At 44.0% G+C, this 22,815-nt stretch overlaps 1 protein-coding gene across 1 annotated transcript in view; it reads left to right on the forward strand.

Annotated features, from left to right (window-relative positions):
* Positions 1 to 22,815, forward strand: part of LOC124776771 (discoidin domain-containing receptor 2-like) — a 783,719-nt gene that overhangs the window by 680,313 nt on the left and 80,591 nt on the right. Inside the window, exons 8-9 of the mRNA XM_047251912.1 lie at positions 15,117 to 15,256; positions 19,488 to 19,698. Of these exons, the coding sequence (XP_047107868.1) occupies positions 15,117 to 15,256; positions 19,488 to 19,698 (351 nt within the window). The remainder of the gene's footprint in view (positions 1 to 15,116; positions 15,257 to 19,487; positions 19,699 to 22,815) is intronic.

Genomic DNA, 22,815 nt, shown 5'->3' on the forward strand with positions numbered 1-22,815 from the left:
GATTCCTTTACTGCTTGCTCAATATACAGATGGAATAACATCGTGGAGAGATTACAACCCTGCCTCACTCTCTTCCCAACCACTGCTTCCCTTTTGTGTCCCTCGACTCATATAACTGCCATCTTGTTTCTGTACAAATTGTAAATAGCCTTCGCTCCCTGTATTTTACCCGTGCCACATTCAGAATCTGAAGAGAGTATTCCAGGCAACATTGTCAAAAACTTTCTCTAAGTCTACAAATGCTAGAAACGTAGGTTTGCCTTTTCTTAATCTATCTTCTAAGATGTCTTAGGGTCAGTATTGCCTCATGTGTTCCAACATTTCTACGGAATCCTAACCGATCTTCCCCGAGGTCGGCTTCTACCAGTTTTTCCATTCGTCTGTAAGGAATTCCCGTTAGTATTTTGCAGCTGTGACTTATTAAACTGATACTTAGGTAATTTTCACATCTGTCAACGCCTGCTTTCCTTGGGATTGGAATTATTATATTCTTCTTGAAGTCTGAGGGTATTTCGCCTGTCTTCTTCATTTTGCTCAAAAGATGCTAGAGTTTTTTAGGCCAGGCTCCCCCAAGGCTGTCAGTAGTTCTAATGGAATGTTGTCTACTCCCGGGGCCTTGTTTCGACTTAGGTCTTTCAGTGCTCTGTCAAACTCTTCACGCAGTATCGTATCTCCCATTTTATCTTCATCTACATCCTCTTCCATCTCCATAATATTGCCCTCAAGTACCTCGCCCTTGTATAGACCCTCTATATACTTCTTCAACCTTTATTTTATTTATTTATTTTATTTATTTATTTATTGTTCCGTGGGACCACATTTAGGAGAAGTCTCCATGGTCATGGAACGAGTCAATACATGAAATTATAACACGATTGTAGAAACGGATAAAATGAAACAAGTCGTTAGTTTAAATAAAGAAAATCAAGAATGTAACACTGGAATTTGCTTAATTTTTTATCTCTTCCAGGAGCTCCTCGACAGAATAGAAGGAGTGAGCCATGAGGAAACTCTTCAGTTTAGACTTAAAAGTGTTTGGGCTACTGCTAAGATTTTTGAGTTCTTGTGGTAGCTTATTGAAAATGGATGCAGCAGAATACTGCACTCCTTTCCGCACAAGAGTCAAGGAAGTGCATTCCACATGCAGATTTGATTTCTGCCTAGTATTAACTGAGTGAAAGCTGCTAACTCTTGGGAATAAGCTAATATTGCTAACAACAAACGACATTAAAGAAAATACATACTGTGAGGGCAATGTCAAAATTCCCAGACTATTGAATAAGGGTCGACAAGAGGTTTTCGAACTTACACCATACATAGCTCGAACAGCCCGTTTTTGAGCCAAAAATACCCTTTTTGAATCAGAAGAATTACCCCAAAAAATAATACCATATGACATAAGAACTAGGTTTCCATCTGAGCTCTTGATATTCATACAAATCGTTCTCTTATCTCCAAAGGTCTCTTTAATTTTCCTGTAGACAGTATTTATCTTACCCCTAGTGAGATAAGCCTCTACATCCTTACATTTGTCCTCTAGCCATGCCTGCTTAGCCATTTTGCACTTCCTGTCGATCTCATTTTTGAGACGCTTGTATTCCTTTTTGTCTGCTGCATTTACATCAGGTTCTATGGGTGATAAAAGGCAGGGTCAAATTTTTTGGCTAGCTCTTAGGTATAGGACCATTCGTATACCCAACAGAAGGATCGTCTTAGTGTCACTACCCTACAGTACATGGTGAAAGTATGAATATTACACACTTCAACCCTCTTAGGCAAATGAAGAATATCGTTTGATTCTTTTACAGTATATAGTCTATGGTGGGTTTGATGGGATTTATGGAAGCACCATTAGTTCATGGGTGATTCCTCGGGAAACCCTACAAAGGGTTTTTGTCATTATATTTTCGTCGTCACAAGCGGACCAGAACCCAGCCGAGAATTCTGAGACAGACCCATACAGCAAATGGCTGTAATGTTGGCGATGTATTCCTGAGATCCTGATCTCGAACATCCTTGAAAATTTTCTTCAAATCTTAATCAATTCCCGAAAACACAGGTTCAGAGTTACTTTACTTGTACACGTAAAATACGCACGTCAAATCCGGTATGAGGCGAAACGTAGTTTATAAGGTGACTAGAAGAAGGAAGTAATTGGTAGGACATGTTCTGAGGCATCAAGGGATCACCAATTTAGTACTTGACGGCAGCGTGGAGAGTAAAAATCGTAGAGGGAGACAAAGAGATGAATACACTAACCCGATTCAGAAGGAAGTAGGTTGCAGTAGGTATTGGGAGATGAAGAAGCTTGCACAGGATAAAGTAGCACGGAGAGCTGCATCAGACCAGTCTCTGGACTGAAGACCACAACAAAAACAACAACAATAACAACAAGGTGACAAAGCTGTAAAGTGCCTCCGTTATCATTTGGGACCCTATGTTGTAGTACTGAAGCAAAAGCAAATTTTTTTGCTTGTAAAGTCAGGTCTGAGGTGTAAAAAAAAGCAAACTATATCAATTTTACTGATCAACTCATTCATTTCCATATGAGTTACATGTCTTGCTGCAACAGGGAAAAGAAGTGACACAGGGGTAAAAGTGCAGATACGCTCCAGTTTGTTTAACAGGCTCTGACTGAAAAGTGGGGTACAGGCTGCTCATTTTACCTTCCTTAACACCTTTAAAAATTTTCCCAAAAATTTTGGTGTGGAATATGCTGATACCGACGAAGAAATTATCAGTGGGAAAGAGACGGTAAGGTAATAGATATTGGAAGATAGTGGTTGTTTTATAGAAAGAGAGAAGGTGAGGCTTGCAGTGAGAGAAAAAGAGAGTGACACAGTGGCAGTGGAATATAACATAGTTGACAGTGACAGAACAGTACTAGGAGAAAAGTGAAGAAGCAGTGTCGGGTGGAGGGGGGCAGGAGGAATAACGAGAAACAGAAAGTGGAAGTTGGAAGTGCTTGAGAGCCAGTGACAATGAGAGACAGATTACATGATAATGACAGAGAAAGATAGAGTTAGTGGCAGTGACAAGAGACACCAGCAGTGGGAGGTAGTAGCAGTAAGAGAGATCAAGAGGGAGGCAGTGATAGCAAGAGGAGACTGGGTGGTAAGACAGCATGAACGGGTCTGTCGCTTTGACCCAAGAAGCAATGACGGAGACACAAAGAGATAATGAGTTGGGCTAAATGATTGAGTCAAAAATAGCAAGTGAGCGGATGGGCATGATCGACTTACAGCGTTGGACTAGTGAGTGTGAGTGAGTTACAGTCACGGGAACTTGTAAAAGTTTGAGGTGAGTTGAAGCCTGCCTAAATTTTTGGGATATTTTTAAAGGTGCTGAGGAAGGTAGAATAAGGCAGCTGGTACCCCATATTTCAGTCAGAACCTTTTGAATAAACAGGAACATTGAAATTTTTTGTGCTCCGATAGGAACGTTTTTATTCTGGTGTTTATATGTTCCATATCTTCTCCTGAACTGCTAAACAGATTTCAACCAAACTTGGTACATGTATCACTTACATTCTGGAAAGAAGAATCACTGTGGGGGGTAAGATCCACTTGTCTATCAAAGGGGGTGAAAAAGAACTGTTGCCCACTATGTGCGAAAACCCAGAACGTATCCATACAGTATTTGAGAATGAGAGCACTTAGTGACTTACAGCAAATATTACACATAATTTCTCGTTGACAACTCCCACAAAACGATTAAAGGAAAAAAGTTTATCATTTACTCCATTTCATTGTGCTTGCAGAAAAGCAGGAATTTCATTTCAATGAATTAATTCTGTACAACTGAATGTATTCGTGGCACATTCTGCAGACAGTAGTCACATGCACCTGCAAAATTTTATCATTGTACTGCACATAGTTCACCAGTTACGACGTCATAAACAGTGAGATGCGTGAAAACATGCCGTACCGTACAAGACGTTTAAATTTATTACTACTTTACTCTATTCGCAACACACTTCGCATATAGTATCGACATTTGCTGCTCGATGTAACTACAAAATTATATGTCTGTACGACATATGGTTCACGATATATGATATCATAAACATTGAAATGTCGAATCAAACCACGTGCAGCCGTCTAAATTTCCAGTTGTTATTTTATTTGAGTAACCAGTTTCAGCACTACATTAAGCCGTATTGAAGCCAACGACTCTCACCAAGAGATGACCGAAGAGATCACTGTGTCAAAAATCTGCAGGTACCAGTCATTGGAAGCTGGCACCTATTTTGACCGGACCAGATGTGGGATTCTTACTAGTTTTCGGTCAGGTGGCTGAAGATCGATTGAGGTAGCGCTGAAACTGGTTATTGAAATAAGATAACAACTGAAAGTTTAGACGGTTGAAGATGTTCTGAATCGACATTTCATAGTGGACAGCAGAGGTCCCGCAACCATCTGGAGAAAGATTGAACTTACAAGTCGAGCTGCTTGTAAACGAAAGTGCAGGGGGAAAATCGCTAGAGACGCAGTTGAAACAAGTATAGAAATGTGTGTGAAATATATTTAATACATATGACATATATGTGACAAGGGCGTATTTGGGAATGTGTGTGGGCTAAAAACTGTTCCAACTGCCATGGATCGTTTTCAGAAACACCTTCTATTACTTCCTGAAATATATACTGTGTGGCTAAAGACTATCAATCTCCTATTTTGTTGGGGTTGATAACATGGAGAGGGAAGGAGGAGTAAGAGGCAGGACAGAAAGAGAGGACATGGACAATGATATGGGGAGGACGAGAGTGACAGATAGAGGGAGAAATGGACAGGAGGGGAGAGACAGAGAGATGAGGAGGAGGAAATGGACAGAGAAAGGGAAGAGGAGATGGACAGAATGGACAGAGAGAGAGAAAGAGAGAGAGAGAGAGAGAGAAAAGAGGGGGGGGGGGGCAGAGGAAGAGATAGAAGGGGTGAGAATATGAGGTGGGAGCAAGTGGTCTCAGAGGGGGAAGGATCAGCTGGACAGGAGAAGACAGAAAACGAATAAATAAAAATGTAGTACAGTAAGTATGGCAAAACTGAATTTTGATATGTAGAGGGAAGCGATACAGTGCATTTGGATATGTAATACAGACTAAGTAGCTTGTTGGTTGATAGTAGCCTATTCCCACCTACTTCAGGTGATACGTTCTCGGTAGAACCTCGATCTGTTCCCATTTGAAATGGTGCGTGTTTAGGTAGGTTTGTTATGTTTGTGTGTATTGATATATTACTTGGAGTGTTGCATGTCAGGATACTACATTGTATTCAGTAGTTGTTTGATTGTCTTACTGGTGGTAGTTGTGGTATATTCTGTGTCATACCCTAGACACACACACCAGGTGTCATACAGATTACATACTGAATGAGCATTTGACACATGGAATACATGAGTTTTAGCTTTACATGAAGAATAAACTTATGGCTGTAAGTTTATTAGTAGAAATAGAATGGTTCATTGGTACTTTGGTGCAGTATTCCTTAAATAACATAATACATCATATTGTTACTTTTGTACATGGTTTATACAGAAAATACATTAGATATATGAAAGAAATTTATTGTAGCTTTACATAAAGAAGGGAATATACTTCTGCCTACGAATAATAAGACGCATAATAGATTACTGCTTTTATACAGTATACTGTAAACAATATACAGAGTTTCGAGAAAGAAATTATCACTCTGCAGCGGAGTGTGCGCTGATATGGAACTTCCTGGAAGATTAAAAGTGTTTACTGGACCGAGACTGGAACTCGGGACTTCTGCCTTTCACGGGCAAGTGCTCTACCATCTGAACTACCCAAGGAGACGAGGTATTGGGGGAATTAAAGCTGTGAGGACGGATCGTGAGTCGTGCTTGGGTAGCTCAGATGGTAGAGCACTTGCCCGTGAAAGGCAAAGGTCCCGAGTTCGGGTCTCGGTCCTTCACACAGTTTTAATCCGCCAGGAAGTTTCAGTATACAGAGTGTCGTTGGGGAGTAGGAGCATCGGAAAAGAAGTTCCATGAGCCTTCCCTCCCAAGCGACTTTACCTTATTATTACAGTCACTGCTTCTGTTGGTGCTTTATTTTTTTTATGATTATTATTGCGTGTTGTATTGTTTGTGGCTGTGTTATGGCATGCAGTGTCATGTGTTGGTTTGGGTCCCTTACGTGTTGATCCCTTCTGAATCATGTCCACTTTGTTTGTTGGTTCCTATCCCGGTTTCGGTGTCTGTGGTTGTATTTTGTATCCTCCCGTGTGATTTGTTGTGTTGTTTGTTCTTGTCTACGTCTCCTTCCATAGGGTTTGGCCCATGTATTCTTCGTGGAGTGTGTTCGACACAATATCGGCTGCGCTATTGATTGTGTTCCATTCTTTGGGATTGCGTATTATTCTGGCATTGTTATTGTCCTTCTGGATCGGTATCACACGTGCTAGCGCTGTGCATTGTAGTATGACACGTTGTCGTTTTCCAGTATCTCCGTAGATGCATAATTCATTGTTAGTTATTCCCAGGTGGTTTAAATGTACCAGGTACGGCGCGTGGGAGTGGACCATCCACCGGCTTAGGTCGTCATGTTTTAGTAGCAGTCTTTGGCGCACGTCAAGGAAGAAAGAGTGTATTCGGTGACCCTTATCGGGTGCCTCCCACTTCCTCTACCATGTTTGAATGCGCCATTGTTTCATATGTGTTTTGTTTATAACGTTGGCTCTGTAATCTCGATGGCCTTATCGAGCCTGCCCCTCGTAATCCAGTAAAGTGCAGCTCGATCACGTGCTGTTATGACTATGGAGCAAGTCCCCACCAGAATGCAAAGTGCTTCTAGTGACTTGGTGTTGTAGACTCCGCTCATTCCCAGGGGTACTCTATGTTGACCTCGTCTTGCTGTGTTCTTGTTAGTCTGTATGTTCAATCTGTGAGCCCAAGCACTATGCGGCGAAGCATATTATGTATTCAATTATCGCAATGTTGTCGGTCCTTATCGTCTTAATATATAGTTTGTACTGCATTGTGTTGTCTTGTTAGCTTGTGCATAATTTTGGAGGCTTTATCAATTGTCAGTTTGATATCTCCGCTGAAAGTTTGTTTTTCGTCAAGATGTGGTGCTAAATAGCGTGTGGTCTGCTTCTCCTGCATGCTAATACTGTTTAATTTTGGAACTGATTTCTTCTGTAGTGTCCCTCTGAGCAGTAAATATGCAGTTTTGTTGAGAGCTATTTTTAGTTTATTTTCTTTGCATCAATTGTTCATTTTCTCAAGCAGTTGCGTGCCTTTTGATTCCAGTGCTGCTCTCGAGTTGGCTGACACCACTACAAGCAGGTCATCTGCTTACGCAAGCACACCTCTTACCTTGTCGCCACCGTCCAGGATGTTCAGCAAGGGCTCGATTACGATATCCCAATACATTGGTCCGCAGATCGATCCCTGTAGACAGCTCATTCTTATTCTCTTAAGAACCGTATTCGAGGAGGCCATTGTAGAAGGAAGCTGATAGCTGCATGTCACTTAAAATGGCGAAGAGGGACGGCCAGCGCAGATTGTCAAATGCTCAGCCATGTCGTTTAGTATGACGGCCACGTACTTGACGGCTGATGCTGTTTGTTACTGTTAGTGCTTGGTTGAAGGCGTCTTTTATTGATCTACTTTATCTGAGGCCGAACTGATCGGATGTTAGGCTGAAGAGGCGGCTGTGCGATTAAAGGCTGTCACACCTGTACCTTGGCGAGAGAGTTCAAGAGGTAAGTCGGTCGGAAAATTTGGGGTTCTACTGACTATTTGTCTTTTGATTTCCTGATTATTATTGCATTAGCGGTTTTCCCGAGTCTTGGAATTTTGCAAGTTAGTAGTGCCTCGTTGAACATTTTGGTAAGGAAAGATGTGATTTGTATTACTGTTTGTTTTTTTCTGAACATATTTTGTCTGCGCCGGGTTCTTTTTGGGTTTTAAGCCTGCTGATTGCCGTTGCGACCTCTTGTTGCGTGAATGATATCGCTACGCTGTCACTGACGTGTGTGCGCCTCATCCTGTCTCTTAGGTTAGTGTGGTGTCGCTCGTCTTGTATGGGGTCCTCATCTGGGAGGAGCCTGTTCAGGAGATGTCCTGGTATGCTTCTCCCCTTTGGTCAGTGTCGGCAGCTTGTTTTAGTGTCGATAGAACTGTGGGTTTCTTAAGTCATTCTGTTTCTGTGTGGAAAGGTTGTCCCCAGGTGCAGTTTTGTAAATGTTTTTTTTACGAAATTGGTCCAGTAGTCTTGCCTTGTTATCTTCAGCTGTTTTTGGTATTTATGTTTAGCGTCACCATACAGGTCGAGTCTAAACTGTCTTTCAGGAACTGTCTTTGCATATTGGTAGTACTTTCTTTTGACCCGCGATTCCTTCCTAAATGTTGCCAGTTCTGTCGACATCGGTTGTTTCTGTCCCCAATCCTTAAGATCATCCTGTCAATTTCCTCTTCAGTTGGGAAGCAGATTTTATCCCTGAGCTGTTTAAAATATATGCTTCATTTCTAGTCTGCTAAGTCGCAGGATAGCTTCTAAGTTTTCATATTTTACGTGATTCATGGTATTTCGCTTGGTAATCCTCAGTTGCGTCTGGTTTGTGTTCTTGACTGTCCGTGTAGTGATTTTGTAGTGTAGCATGTTTTTCCCTGCTTTATTTTTTCTGGTAGTGTGGAGTTTGATGTGTCTCCGCTGAGCATTTTCCTTGCTAGACTTGTTTTTGATCTCAACTGGGAACCTGTTGTTCTTGGAAGCTGACTGTTGTATATTCGTTTCTTGGGTGGTTGTGCCTGGTGTTGTGCTGGTGCAGAACGTGTCTATCTATTCAGCTACTCTACTATTTTGATTTTCATAGTGACTGTATGTGCTACTTTTTCGTAGACAAAAGGGACTGATGATATAGGTAATGTAGAGTCTACATTTTGATCTATCTTATTCCACTTGTTGTGCAGGTAGCGTGCAATTGTCTTTGTTTGTGTTTGGCTGCGGTGTTGCATTTCTGTATAGCTCTGTGACTTCATCTTCCTCAGAATGTTCAAGAATGTCGTTACATTTCTCTATACTGTGTCTTTGTATTTTGTATTCCAGTTCGTCACCTCGTAAAAGGAGACCTTGAAGATGGCCCAATCAAACATGTGGTGTTTTAGGTACTGGTCCACTTCGTATTCAATTGCTCCCTGCACATATCGTCTACATAGCCGGTGATGCTGAAGTGTCTATATTCTATTATCTCCAAGAAATGAGGCATTACATTAGTATAAATATCTGTATTATATCTGCATTTGGGGCTTGTAATAACCCCATATGTTGCCGCAAGGCAACGACTTGCCACCGACCTCTCATTCTAGTAGACGGCGATTTATACCTTTGCCTATTTGCGTTATTAGTTACGTCTATTCTGTGTGTGTGTTAGGAGGGTGGGTTTCTTTGTATCCTATACAACCTAGAGGATTCTCTTCCCTGCATTCAGACATTTTGTATCCAGTTTTGCACATATCGGGTCTTTGTCCCAACGCTTCGATGGGTGACTGAAGCTCCAATTGTTAAAACATTTCTGTACAGCAACAAAGTCGTTGATACACAAAGATCCAAACTGAATAAAAACTCTTTCTTTTTAAAGTGACAGTAGTTGTACTCTCTGTGACGCTTCTGAAATTTTGTTTACTGTCCTTTTGCTCATTGGTCCTGTTTCAAATTTTATTTTAATCTCGTTATCGAATCTTTCTTTGGTAATGTGTTCACTCGGATCTATTTCGTATAGATCTTCTGAGAATTCCTGGTCTGTTAAATATGTTAAGCCATGGTGCACTGCCAGAGGACGACGAGGCTATGGGTGTTCTGGTTGTGTACGAAATACCACTGGACTGTTCCCGTCTGCCTTAGGAATGCGCTAGTGGTTTACGGGAAGTTGAGGGATTGGGGTTGTATGCGTGTTTCCTGTGTGGAAGCTTGAGTTCGGCGATTCATGTATGTGTTATTGGCTTCTAAGGAGGCGTGTAAGGGTTAATTTAGGGTGTTTGTGGGAAGCTTATAGTGGTTCGTTTCCAAAATTTTGTATGAGGAAGTGGGGCGAAGTTTGTGTTGTTTCGTAAAATTTTGTGGATTTTTCTTGAATAAGTGTGTAAATGGTGCGTCGGCCTAGAAAATCTCCAATGTGTGTGTTGGAGACGTATCTGCCAGTGCCTTAGATGACACGGAAAACTTTGCTCTGCAGACATTGCAGTCGGGATAGTGTTGTGTCTGACGCCATAGACCATACCTCCGTGCCATACAGAATGACTAGAAGTAAGAGCTGGCGCCAGAGGAAGACTTTGCACTGGATGGCTAAACCATCGACTTTCAACAGTGGATATAGCCTACAGAAGACGGCTCATCCCTTGTTTGCTGCGGTAGTGAGGTGCCTTTTCCATGTTAGGCGCCGATCTATTTCGACCCCCAGGTAAATGATCGAACTTCTCCAAGTTAGCTCTCTGCCGTCAATGGTGAGTTGACGATCGGGAAGTTTGATTTTAGGGGTAGAATAGATCGCCTGGCACTTTGTAAGGTTGATATTTATTTTCCAGTTGTTGCACCTCTGCGTAATTTCATCGACATAATGCTGGAGGTGGCGATGTATAAGGAAGAGGCTGCGACTGCTTCTGTACATAGCGGTATCATCCGCATAGAGAGCAATCTGTCCGCTAATCTGACTAGGGATGTCTTTCGTATATATGGTTTAGGGGACAGGACCTTAAACCGAACCTTGCGGACTCCTGCCATAATCCGTCCTGTCTGGCTGGATTCGTCTGCGTTCCTTACGAACAGCTGACGTCCTCTAAGGTCAAATGCTTTTCTTTTGTCTAGGAACTCTGCTCCTGTTGCTACTCTCCTTGCCCTGGCCAGACAAATGTGTTCTACAAAGCGAAGGGATTGTTGGATAGTGGAATGTTCAGCGCGGAATCCAAACTGCTCGGACAAAATGATATTGTTTTCTGCCAGGATCTGATAGAGGGGTGAAAGGATTATTAATTCCAGGACTTTACTCAGGCCAGTTAGGAGAGAAATGGGCATGTAGCTTTCGGAAAGGAGCCGGCTTTTATTGGGTTTGGGTAGGGTGATGATCTTTGCAGTTTTCCACGCTGAGTCGAAATATGTGAGTTTCCAGCAGGCATTATTAACGCTTGCTAGGTAGGATATTGCGGGAGGGGAAGGTGTTTTAGGACTGGGGTTTGGACGCGGTCGGGGCCAGGAGCTTTGTGGTTACCCTGTCCCTTGATGAGTACACATATTGTCAGCTCGTTAACGGGCACGAATTCTGTCCTTGGGAGCGTATTTCTTATCTGAGTCATGGTCCGATAACTATACTCTCCTGCCCATCGCTCACATCATCGTGGATAGCGTGAGTTCGGAATTGTGACTCCAATGATTTTGCCATTATTTCCGCCTTTTTTTCTCGTCGTATGCAAGACCTTTCTCGCAGTGGAGTGGATTGTTTCCTCTGGTGGGATCTTTCCTATGCTGGGCTATTTTCCGGATTTAGCGTCTGGATATGTCTGCTGCGGCGGATGTTAGTTTCTCCTCCCGGCAGCGGCTCCTGTGTTCTTGTAATCTTTGTCTCACCTGGTCCTGTAGTCCCTGCAGCAGGCGGCGATCGGCTGGATCACGGCAGCGTTGCCTCCTGTGTTTGGCGACTGTTAGGTCCCAGGTTTCAGGGGCAGGTCCCTGGCGGCAGGATCAGTGGTTATCCTGACGCTAGTTGCACGAGCACAGGCGTGGAGGATGCCAGTGAATTTCTCAAAGGCTTTGTCCACATGCCCTTCCGTCTGAAGCGGGGGCATTTCCTCCATGTGCTCTCCCACCAGGTAGGTATATATGTCCAGCTTGTGATTACCATTCTCCCGGCATCGTCTTCGACATTGGTGAGATCCAGCACGACAGAACTGTGGAGTCCAGCTCGTAGCTCACTGTCGCAGTCTCATCGAGATCCCAGTTTATCGCGACAAAAATATATAATACATTAGAATTTCTGTTCGCATTGCCAGGAGTATGCGAGGGCTCGTCTGGGGCGATGACACTAAGGGTGGTCCGCCCCTCATGAACCCCCGCAGAGTCCTGCCACTTGCATTCTCGGCACGGGAGCCCAGGGCTCTGTGTTTCGAAGTTAGGTCTCCTCCCACCAATACACGATTGCCAACCTTAAGCAGTGCCTGAAGGTCTTGTGCAGTGATACGTGAAGTGGGGAGATGGTAGGCCGAAATAATTTGCCAATGGTTTTCACCAATCGTGATTTCTACACCGGCAGCCTCGATAATCTGAGTCTGCGGAAGTTCCAAGGGGCGGAAGCACCTTCTGCCCTTAACCAGTACCGCTGTCTCGCCGCCTGGGCGGTACACTGCCGGAACGAATCCAAACTTCTTGGGTTCTTCACATCTACCGTGCTTAACATATGCTGTTTTTTATTAATTTTAGTCTGCTTGCGATTCTGTTTCAGTTATTAAAGTGTTTGCTGTTGACCTCATTGATTTTATTTTTAATTTGTCTTCCTTGAGGTAAACCATCTCAGTGATGGTTTCTGTAGTGGTGAAGCAGGTACTTCCGCGAAGCTGTGTAGCACCGCCGTCGTCGTGCAAAGCAGCAATCCCATCTCGCCGGCGAATTACAGCGCGTGGCCACACTGCAATTCCCACCACGCAGCGAAACCGCACTCACTGGTGTATTCATTTAGCTGTCGTATCGTTGTCGTAACAAACCTTTGGTTCTTGGTCTCAGATTTCGCTGCGTCTCATATTTGCTGTTTCAAGAAGACTCGTTGGGCTTGTTTGTTTATAGTACCGCCTCCAGTTATCCGTATCCTCTTTGTTTGTCTATCTGTCCGCCCCCGTCGATCCGCTGTTGACAAGCCTGGACCGGTCGATCCTCTCTCAGTGGGTATGAGTCGTTCCCTACGTTATGTCGAATACCAGGCAAAATAAATAGCATTTGTAGCTGTCTACCGGCAAAACCTGTTTTTGTAATCACTGATGTACCGCCAGGAAAAGGCTTTTAGTGAATATTGGAGTTTGAGGTAGAGATAGAAAATCTTCGTTCTTCGAAAACACGTCAGTAATAAATGAAATCCAGGTGGGAGCTGTGTAGGTCAGTTTCTAGCACTTATTACTTACAACTCTCATCCGGATGGAGAGACGTAGACAGTAACGCTGGGTTAGGTGAGGAATGGAGGAATATGAGTAAACTGCTTTTCAGATAATGAGAAATGACAATAGGAACTTGGCCTTGGCGTTACCAGTCGTTGTAAGATGCCTGACAGTACAAACGACCATAGTATCAAGCTGCTTCGTCCCTGTATTTCAAGGAAAGAGTGTGTTCTCTGTAGGTGAGTAAGCTGAGACAACCAGTACTTCCATTACGTACGTTTTGGTTAGATTGCATGAAATGAAATTTCTTTTATAAACGGATTTAACTGATACCCACACACACAAACCGCACAGTTTGTAAGCCTTTATAAAATGGAATTCTTTGAGTAGAGGTTATAGTATTATGTGAGCAAGAAGCACAATAATGCAGACTGTAAGAAACTTCACTTGTGTCTGCTTATATGTGAACTATTTTTTGTAGTTCTGTCATGCAAGAGTGAACAAGTGCCACAGCGCCCTATTTAAATGGAAGTGTAAGAAACGGCGTAACCTTACGTGCTGAAAGCATTCAATTCGGAGTGCCTTATGAACCACTACGATGCTGCCTGCTTCACCATAGGTATTGGCAAAAAAGCCTTCAGTTATACAAAGAATCTGAAATTTCAATATCATTTTAACAAGGAAGATAAAGTATCTCTGTCCGACTAGTTCTGGGAATTTATGAGGTGACAGATGGAGTTGTCTTTAGCAATACCTAATTACTTCTGTTTGTTGACAAGGAAGTGTTGGAATCAGTATTGCTCACCCTGTTGAACAAAGACGAGAGATTAGTCTTGCTCTCAATAAACATCGTCAAGTCATTTCATTGCACTAAAGGACAAAACTTGCCTGCTGCAATGCTGAAGTGATGCTCATTCTTCCATTCATTGTACTGGAAGGAGTCAAGATTAAAACTGCTATTTGCAATCGAATGTCGACAACATCCACTATCCATTCAACAGAATCAGGCCACCTTAGAGATGAAGCTTTTTGTGCATGAGTAAATCATTTTTCGAAAGTCATGCCAGCGATACCTGTAGTGCTCTTGATGGACGCTTTCATTAACCACACAATAGCGGTCAGTCTTCTAGAATGCTGCGTGGAAGATGACACTGTGGCTTTACGCCTCCCTTCTCATACAATACACGCATTCCACCATTTGGACTAGGAGTTTTTCAAGCCTTTGGACATCTTCTGCTTGAAAGCGTGCAGACAATCGGTCTTTAACAGCTCACACCACATGTTAACGACAAAGCTTTTTGCTTCTGTCTTGAAAGAAACCAGAGGAAAATCAGCTACAATCGCAAACACAGCGGGAGGTTTCAGTGGTACGGAAATTTTACCGAAGAAACGTGAATTTCTGAAACAGCATAGGGAACATTCAATGGCGAACATCAGCAGCCGTTTATGGATGCTGAAAACTGCAGCAAGAGTCGTACTGTCCACTAACCTGATCAGAGGTCTGAGCACTGGGGTGGCATTAAGAGGCAGGTGGAAGAAACATTGTCAGCTTTTCAAAAAAATACGTTACATCGACTTCAGAAAATAACTGTTTCTTCTATGCATTTTCAAGATAAAGACAGCTCTGAACGAACGAATTTGCAGTTGATTTTGTTCGCAATATGCAACACATAGTACCCTGAGCACTGTCTCCGAGAAAAAAAAAATCGTTTGTGCTCAGTGTGCTTAGCACCTAGTTCTTCACAAGCAGGATGTCTTCTTGCTCTCATTACCCTATAAATTGGATGTGACGTGAGTAAAACACTAAGACCACAGATTTTATTGTTATGTGTATTTGCTGCGTATCTTCAATTATTTTCTTTCATTTCGGATGTAGATGAAATCGTTGATGTACAATATAGTTTTCCAAAAACATATTATGTGCTATTTCTATCTAAATGCGTCTTAAATCGAAATAAGGCACTTAACCCCGAGTGACCCTACATCTCCTTCAAAAATGAATATTTTTTCTGCTGCAGAACACGAGTGGGTGGGCTGGCGCAACGACACGCCCGGCATGGAAGGCAGTCCCGTGGAGATGCTGTTTGAGTTCGACCACGTGAGAAACTTCTCGGCGGTGCACCTACATGCCAACAACCAGTTCAGCAAGGACGTACAGGTGAGGAGGAAGCGAGGCGAGACACAAGCCGATCGATTTCCTACAAATTTACGGAATATACAAGACTTGGCCGGACACGAAAGTGACAGAAGTGCCGGTGGCGAGGTGTTTGGGGGAGGAAAGTGTTTCTGGTCAGTGTCGGGCGAGGCAGTGACCGTTTATCATTAGTTTCCAGGCAGCGGTTGGTGAAACGAAAAGTGTTCAGAACGGGAATCTGGGAGTTTTGGAGGCGAATTCGTATGTGGAAGCTTTTAATTTCCTTTCAGTTTTTCCATTACTTATTCCCGGATAAACTGAAGTAATGCTCAATATATTGTATTTATTAATATTTTCATGAGAGGCATGGAAGGAAAAGGCAAGATAAGTTTTGGACGTAGAATTCAAAAACCAGTGGATGAGTACGCGGCAGAATATACGACAAACAAATTCACGGTCTTACGACGACGTTTTTCAAGATGAAGAGGGATTGCCGTCGTGCAGTATTAAACTCAGTCCCCTCCCACCCCCCAAATACACTCCGCTTCTGCAACCTAAGATGTCCGTCAGGTAAAGAGCTAGACCAAAAAGTTTCAAAAACTACTCTGATTTCGTAGGGAAAAAAAGAAATCACATTCCGTGAAAACTGCGCAAAAAACCGTTGTACATCACCAACTACCCTCCCCATATTTGGCAAAATGATGCATTGCGCCTTCTTTGCTGTCTATCTGTGCGACGAGGGAGAACCATTTACGAAAGTAGACCAAATTTTTTTTCGCATAGAAACTTGAAAAGAACCGTATAATTGTAAAAATGTGGTGTTCATAACATGTGCAAGAGGCCGATAGAATTATTGCTTTTGCTGTTATTACAAATAATTTCACCCCAACACATGTAAACCAGCAATTGTAAAATAATAAAACTATCTAGTTTTATATACAAAGTTCCCTTGTACATCTTTGAGTTCCTTCCTGGAAACTCCTTTGCAGTCACACACGTTGAGTCATCTTCAGTGAATGGCCAACGCCGCTGATGCATGGCAGTGAGGTTTCTGCCCAGTTGCGGCTGCACGTACGAACGGACGGGAGCCGAATGCTAATCCTGCTGTTTTACCTCTGGCAGTGAAGCAAAAACAAAAGAAAGAATCGGGGAATATATGCTAGTAAGCCTGTTTAGAAGTGTTCTATACATAATGCACCAATTATAGACCTCCCTAGCGCTTCTTCCGCTAATGGCACATGTAGTTAAAAACAACGAATGAGAAAGATATTTTTGCAGGTACATATTCTGCTTTGGAGCTTGTTCAGGAGACAAATCACAGAATTAACAAGAACAGAGACTGTAAATTTGAGTGCTTTAAGATTTGTTTTCCATTTCAAGCGAAAGAAGTTAAATATCATTACACATTGCGCTAAATATTAAATATTAATGTCTTAATTTAGGCAGTAATTTTGCATGTCTGACTGACACGACATCACACGCTTACATGCAGTAGGAAACAGAACATCAGAATTGTGTGACTCTGCATGTTATGTTCACATGCATTCTCCAAGTTTAAACTAGGTGACATGAACGACTTCAGGGTTAAGGCAGTCGTTAATTATCAGAAATCGATACATTTGAATTACTGAACAATGCTACAGTCAACGTATTATAATACGCGGCAAGTTTGAAAGTTAAGAAACGAGGTACTGCGTAAGTAGTGCTGTGAGGATGGCTTGTAAGCCGTGCTTTGGTAGCTCAATCGGCAGAGCACTTGCCTGCGAAGGGCAACGGTCCCTGGTTGGAGTCTGAGGCCGGAACACAGTTTTAATGTCACAGGAAGTTACGTATCGGCGCACACCCCACTGTAGACTGCCTTTAACTTTCCTGAAGCCAAACTGATCGTCATCTAACAGATTATGAATTTCAGAATGAAAACTGGAACAGAAGAGTATCGAAGTGTGTGAGATGTGATGCTACAGAGGAAGGTCGAAAATTAGTTGGACTGATGAGATAAGGAATGATGAGGTTCTCCGCGGAATGTGCGAAGGACAGTGCATATGGTAAACACCGACAAAAGGAAGGGACTGGTTTGTAGGACATCAGTGATTCGCTTCCATGTTACTAGAGGGAGCTGTAGAGGGCAAAAGATGTAGGAAGGCTAACGTTGGAATAGATACAGCAAGTAGTTGAGGACGTTGGGTGAAAAGGCTTTTCACGAATGAAAATGTTAGTGCATGGGAGGAATTCGTGACGGGCCACATCAAACCAGTCTGAAGACTGGTGACTGAAAAGGAGAGAGAGAGTGAGAGAGCGAAAGAGAGAGGGCCATCAGAGCAGGTCATCGGTTTGGCCAGGCTACAGAGCAGCCTCCACCATGTGTCGATCTCCGTCATGGGGATCATCGACGCTCTCTCGTTGGAAGTGTGATCATTGCAGTGGGCTTACTAACCACCAACTGTTGCCAGGCGACTTTCGTCATCTCGCCACTTTTGCTCCACTGCTATTTCCACGTGACCTGTGTCAGAGGTTTCGCCATCTCCTCCTGGTCCTAGGTACGAACTGAGGGCTTTCCAGACATGAGCCATTGGGATCTACCGACGCCAGACGACGCTCTCCAGCCACGTAGACCTCAGACAGTGGAGCTGATGCAAAGCAGACTATCCCTAATGTGAGACAGCTGCTAGCAAGGGCCGGCCGGAGTGGCCGTGCGGTTCTAGGCGCTACAGTCTGGAACCGCACTACTGCTACGGTCGCAGGTTCGAATCCTGCCTCGGGCATGGATGTGTGTGATGTCCTTAGGTTATTTAGGTTTAAGTAATTCTAAGTTCTAGGGGACTGATGACCACAGCAGTTAAGTCCCATAGTGCTCAGAGCCATTTTTTTGCTAGCAAGGCCGCAGCACAGTCACATGAAAGAGAAACGCTGATACCGGCGCGCCTATGGCAGGTTCCCGTCACGGGATTCATTGCTGGGAGGTTGATGCCGCAATCCGAAAACTCGCCAACATCCTCTGGCTGATAAATTAAGCCATACCAGCAGCCGCATCTGCTGCAGTGCCACCAAGATGCGCCCACCATGCACGGCCATTGCATTACTAGGGTAGCGGGTACCGTCAACTTTATGATCCCACCTCTCGCCATCGTGCACAGTGAGATCGACACCTGACTTTGCCCGTTGGACATGGACGCCGAGAACCGATGCTGTGCTGCACCACCAGAGAAAAACGAGTACATGTGACTCCTATTGCTGCTTGGAGTGGTAAAGAGTCATCATGCGAGCTGTTTCACGACAGCCGTTCTGATGTCTGACCTTGCTACTCCATCGAACACATAAAGCCGAGTTGGAAGAGCTATGACGTTCCTGCCTACTAGAAGAACCGGCTCTTCCTCCTCTCTCTAGCGGTCATTGATCCCCAACTCGCTTCATTTTAGCCCCAAACATGGAGCATGCATGCGAACCGCTATTTTTTGGCATAGGGCCAGGTACATGCTACCGAGCTCCTAGCGCCTTGTCATCCCCCGTCACACGCCTCAGCCGGGACTGACATTGACACACGGCTTACTGCAACGTTACAATTTATAACGACGGAAGCAAGTTAATACACTATTTTTGTTTTGTCTCGTATAGGTCACTTTCTTTCCACATTCATCTTAATTAATTCTTTTTTTCTGTACAGGTACTTTTAAGTTGTATTGTACACATTCATAGCTTTAGTATTGCGCTACGAAAAATAAGGGAAAAAAGAAATAATAATAATAACCGCTCGTGGTAGCCGAGCGGTCAGAGGCACCTTGCCACGTTTCTCGTGGCTCCTCCTGTCGGAATTTCGAGTCCTCCTTCGGGCTTGGGTATGTGTGTTGTCCTTAGCTTAAGTTAGTTCAAGTTAGATTAAGCAGTATGTAAGCTCAGCAGTTTGGTCCCATAGGAACTTACCACAAGTGTGAATTTTGAAAAGATAATAGTGTATTGCATCTATTTTGTGACCTACTTCAGTTTAGCACGAGGGGAGGTTTTCAGAAACCAAAAATATTTTAATAATGACCACGACGTTAAAATTTGAGAAATTCGGGACTGTACGGAAGAGGACCGACTGTCAGCCTTTCGGCGTACTATCCGAATAATGAGCGAAGAAGTACCCTCGACCATACACCGTGCCGTGGCTTACAAACTAGGGATGTAGATGTGTACGTAAACACTAGAAATGAAATGAGAATAGTATGTTTCCTGTTGGTTCGTGGATTATAAAACTTCAAGTTTACGATCTTTTCAGGTATTCTCGCACGCGAAGGCGTTCGTGAGCGTGTCCGAACAACAGCATGTGTCCACGGAGCCGGTGGCCTTCTCGTACGTGGCTGACCTGCTCATGGAGCACCCGCGTGACGTCACGGTCAAGCTGCACCATCGCGTCGGTCGCTTCCTGCGGCTGCAGCTCTACTTTGCCGCCTCGTGGATTCTCCTTAGCGAGATCTCTTTCGATTCGGGTAAGTTAATTTATGAATAATTACCTCTCTTATAACATAACAGGACCTTCCTCTACCTCTGGCCCTTATACACTGCTGGCCATTAAAAATGCAACACCACGAAGATGACGTGCTACAGACGCGAAATTCAACCGACAGGAAGAAGATGCAGTGATATGCAAATGATTAGCTTTTCAGAGCATTCACACAAGGATGGCGCCGTGGGGACACCTACAACGTGCTGACATGAGGAGAGTTTCCAACCCATTCCTCATACACAAACAGCAGTTGACCGGCGTTGCCTGGTGAAACGTTGTTGTGATGCCTCGTGTAAGGAGGAGAAATGCGTACCATCACGTTTCCGACTTCGATAAAAGTCGGATTGTAGCCTATCGCGATTGCGGCTTATGGTATCGCGACATTGCTGCTCGCGTTGGTCGAGATCCAATGACTGTCCAATGACTGTTAGCGGAATATGGAATCGGTGGGTTCAGGAGGGTAATACGGAACTCCGTGCTGGATCCCAACGGCCTCGTATCACTAGCAGTCGAGATGACAGGCACCCTATCCGCATGGCTGTAACGGATCGTGCAGCCACGTCTCGATCCCTGAGTCAACATATGGGGACGTTTGCAAGACAACAACCATCGGCACGAACAGTTCGACGACGTTTGCAGCAGCATGGACTACCAGCTCGGAGACAATGGCTTTGGTTACCCTTGACGCTGCATCACAGACAGGAGCGCCTGCAATGGTATACTCAACGACGAACCTGGGTGCACGAATGGCAAAACGTAATTTTTTCCGATGAATCCTGGTTCTGTGTACAGCATCATGATGGTCGCATCAGCGTTTGGCGACATCGCGGTGAACGCACATTGGAAGCGTGTATTCGTCAACGCCATACTCGCGTATCACCCGGCGTGATAGTATGGGGTGCCATTGGTTACACGTCTCGGTCACCTCTTGTTCGCATTGACGGCACTTTGAACAGTGAACGTTACATTTCAGATGTGTTACGACCCCTGGATGTACCCTTCATTCGCACCCTGCGAAACCCTACATTTCAGCAGGATAATGCACGACCGCATGCTGCAGGTCCTGTACGGGCCTCTCTGGATACAGAAAATGTTCGACTGCTGCCCTGGCCAGCACATTCTCCAGATCTCTCACCAACTGAAAACGTGTGGTCAATGATGGCCGAGCAACTGGCTCGTCACAATACGCCAGTCACTACTCTTGATGAACTGTGGTATCGTGTTGAAGCTGCATGGCCAGCTGTACCTGTACACTTCATCCAAGCTCAGTTTGACTCAATGCCCAGGCGTATCAAGGCCGTTATTACAGCCAGAGATGGTTGTTCTGGGTACTGATTTCTCAGGATCTATGCACCCAAATTGCGTGAAAATGTAATCACGTGTCAGTTCTAGTATAATGAATTTGTCCAATGAATACCCGTTTATCATCTGCATTGCTTCTTGGTGTAGCAATTTCAATGGCCAGTAGTGTAATACGCCGTAGTGTAACACGATACATTAAACATTGTGTGCGAAACTGAACGGCACCCAGCTGCACTCCCAAAACGTGCACTGATAACTCTTAAGTAGAATCGGCAACCCAGCCAGGACCCAGAAAAAAACATCAACTGTTTTGCTCCCGTCGGAGGTTCGAGTCCTCCTTGGAACATGGGTGTGTGTGTTGTCTTTAGCGTAAGTTGGTTAAAGTTAGATTAAGTAGTGTGTAGGCTTAGGGACCGATGACCTCAGCAGTTTGGTCCCATAGGACTAACCACAAATTTTCCACCAACTTGTTTTACTTTCCTTTATCCCTCATTTCTGTTTAAGCCGCACCGTTTCTTTCCGCATTTCGTCGATCTGCGGAAATATAAAAGGCTCACCTATCATCCACCTCACAGACCGAGCTCTTTCTACGAAAACTGTTCGCTTTAGTACGATGAAAAATAAGCATTTCAAGTTATGTTTAAAATCCAATCCAAGATACCAACGATTAAAGTAAGATACTATCTTAAAACAGTGTGTTATGTAGTGAAAGGCAAAACAGAGACTATGTGCTCTATATTTACGGGGCCCTGAATCTTGAAATTTTCGCAGAGTGCTGAATACTTAGTGATATTTCGGGAATGCAGTCGTGGGCCGTTTACTACCACTCACTACGTTACGTTTTTACACCTGCAAGACATAATCAGGTGAGCAGTCGAAGATTAAGATCGGCTTACCACCTCGCAAGATTTAGTATCGCGGCATGTACTTTTCAAGCATATCTCGTAATTGTATTAGCAAGGCGACCGCTTCGCATTTACGGCCATGACGAATGCGGGGAAACGCACACAGTGGGCTAACAGCGTGTGCGAGGTGATAGCTGATGACAGAGTTCGGCGACTCCCCTGAAGATGTTTGAGCGGTGCACGGATGAAATAACGTATTTGATAGGAAACGGCGATCGGCTGCACTTCCGGAACATCATCGGGAAGGTCAAACCTTATACCTCACCCATATAAATTCCACAGTGGCAATGATATGGAGAGTATTATATCTTACATAATCACGTGAAGCACGCGCAAGATACACTGAAGCGCCAAAGAAACTCGTATAGGCACGCGTATTCAAATACAGAGATACGTGAACAGATAGGATACGGCGCTGCAGTTGGCAACGCCTATATAAGACAACAAGTGTCTGGCACAGTTGTTAGATCGGTAACTGCTGTTACAATGGCAGGTTATCAAGATTCAAGTGAATTTGAAAGTGGTGTTATAGTTGGCGAACGAGCGGTGGAACACAGCATATCCGAGGTAGCGATGAAGTGTGGATTTTCAAGTACAACCATTTCACGGGTGTACCGTGAATGTCAGGAATCCAGTAAAACATCAAATCTCCGACATCGATGCGGTCGGAAAATGATCCTGCAAGAGCGGGACCGACGACGACTGAAGAGAATCGTTGAATGCGAGGGGAGTACAACCCTTCCGCAAATTGCTGCAGATTTCAATACTGGGCCTCAACAAGTGTCAGCGTGCCAACTATTCAACGAAACATCATCGATATGGGCTTTCGGAGCCAAAGGCCCACTACTGTACCCTTGATGACTGCAAGATAAAAGCATTCCGCTTCTTCAAGC

The sequence above is a fragment of the Schistocerca piceifrons genome, chromosome 1, assembly GCF_021461385.2.
Source record: "Schistocerca piceifrons isolate TAMUIC-IGC-003096 chromosome 1, iqSchPice1.1, whole genome shotgun sequence".
NCBI lineage: Eukaryota > Metazoa > Arthropoda > Insecta > Orthoptera > Acrididae > Schistocerca > Schistocerca piceifrons.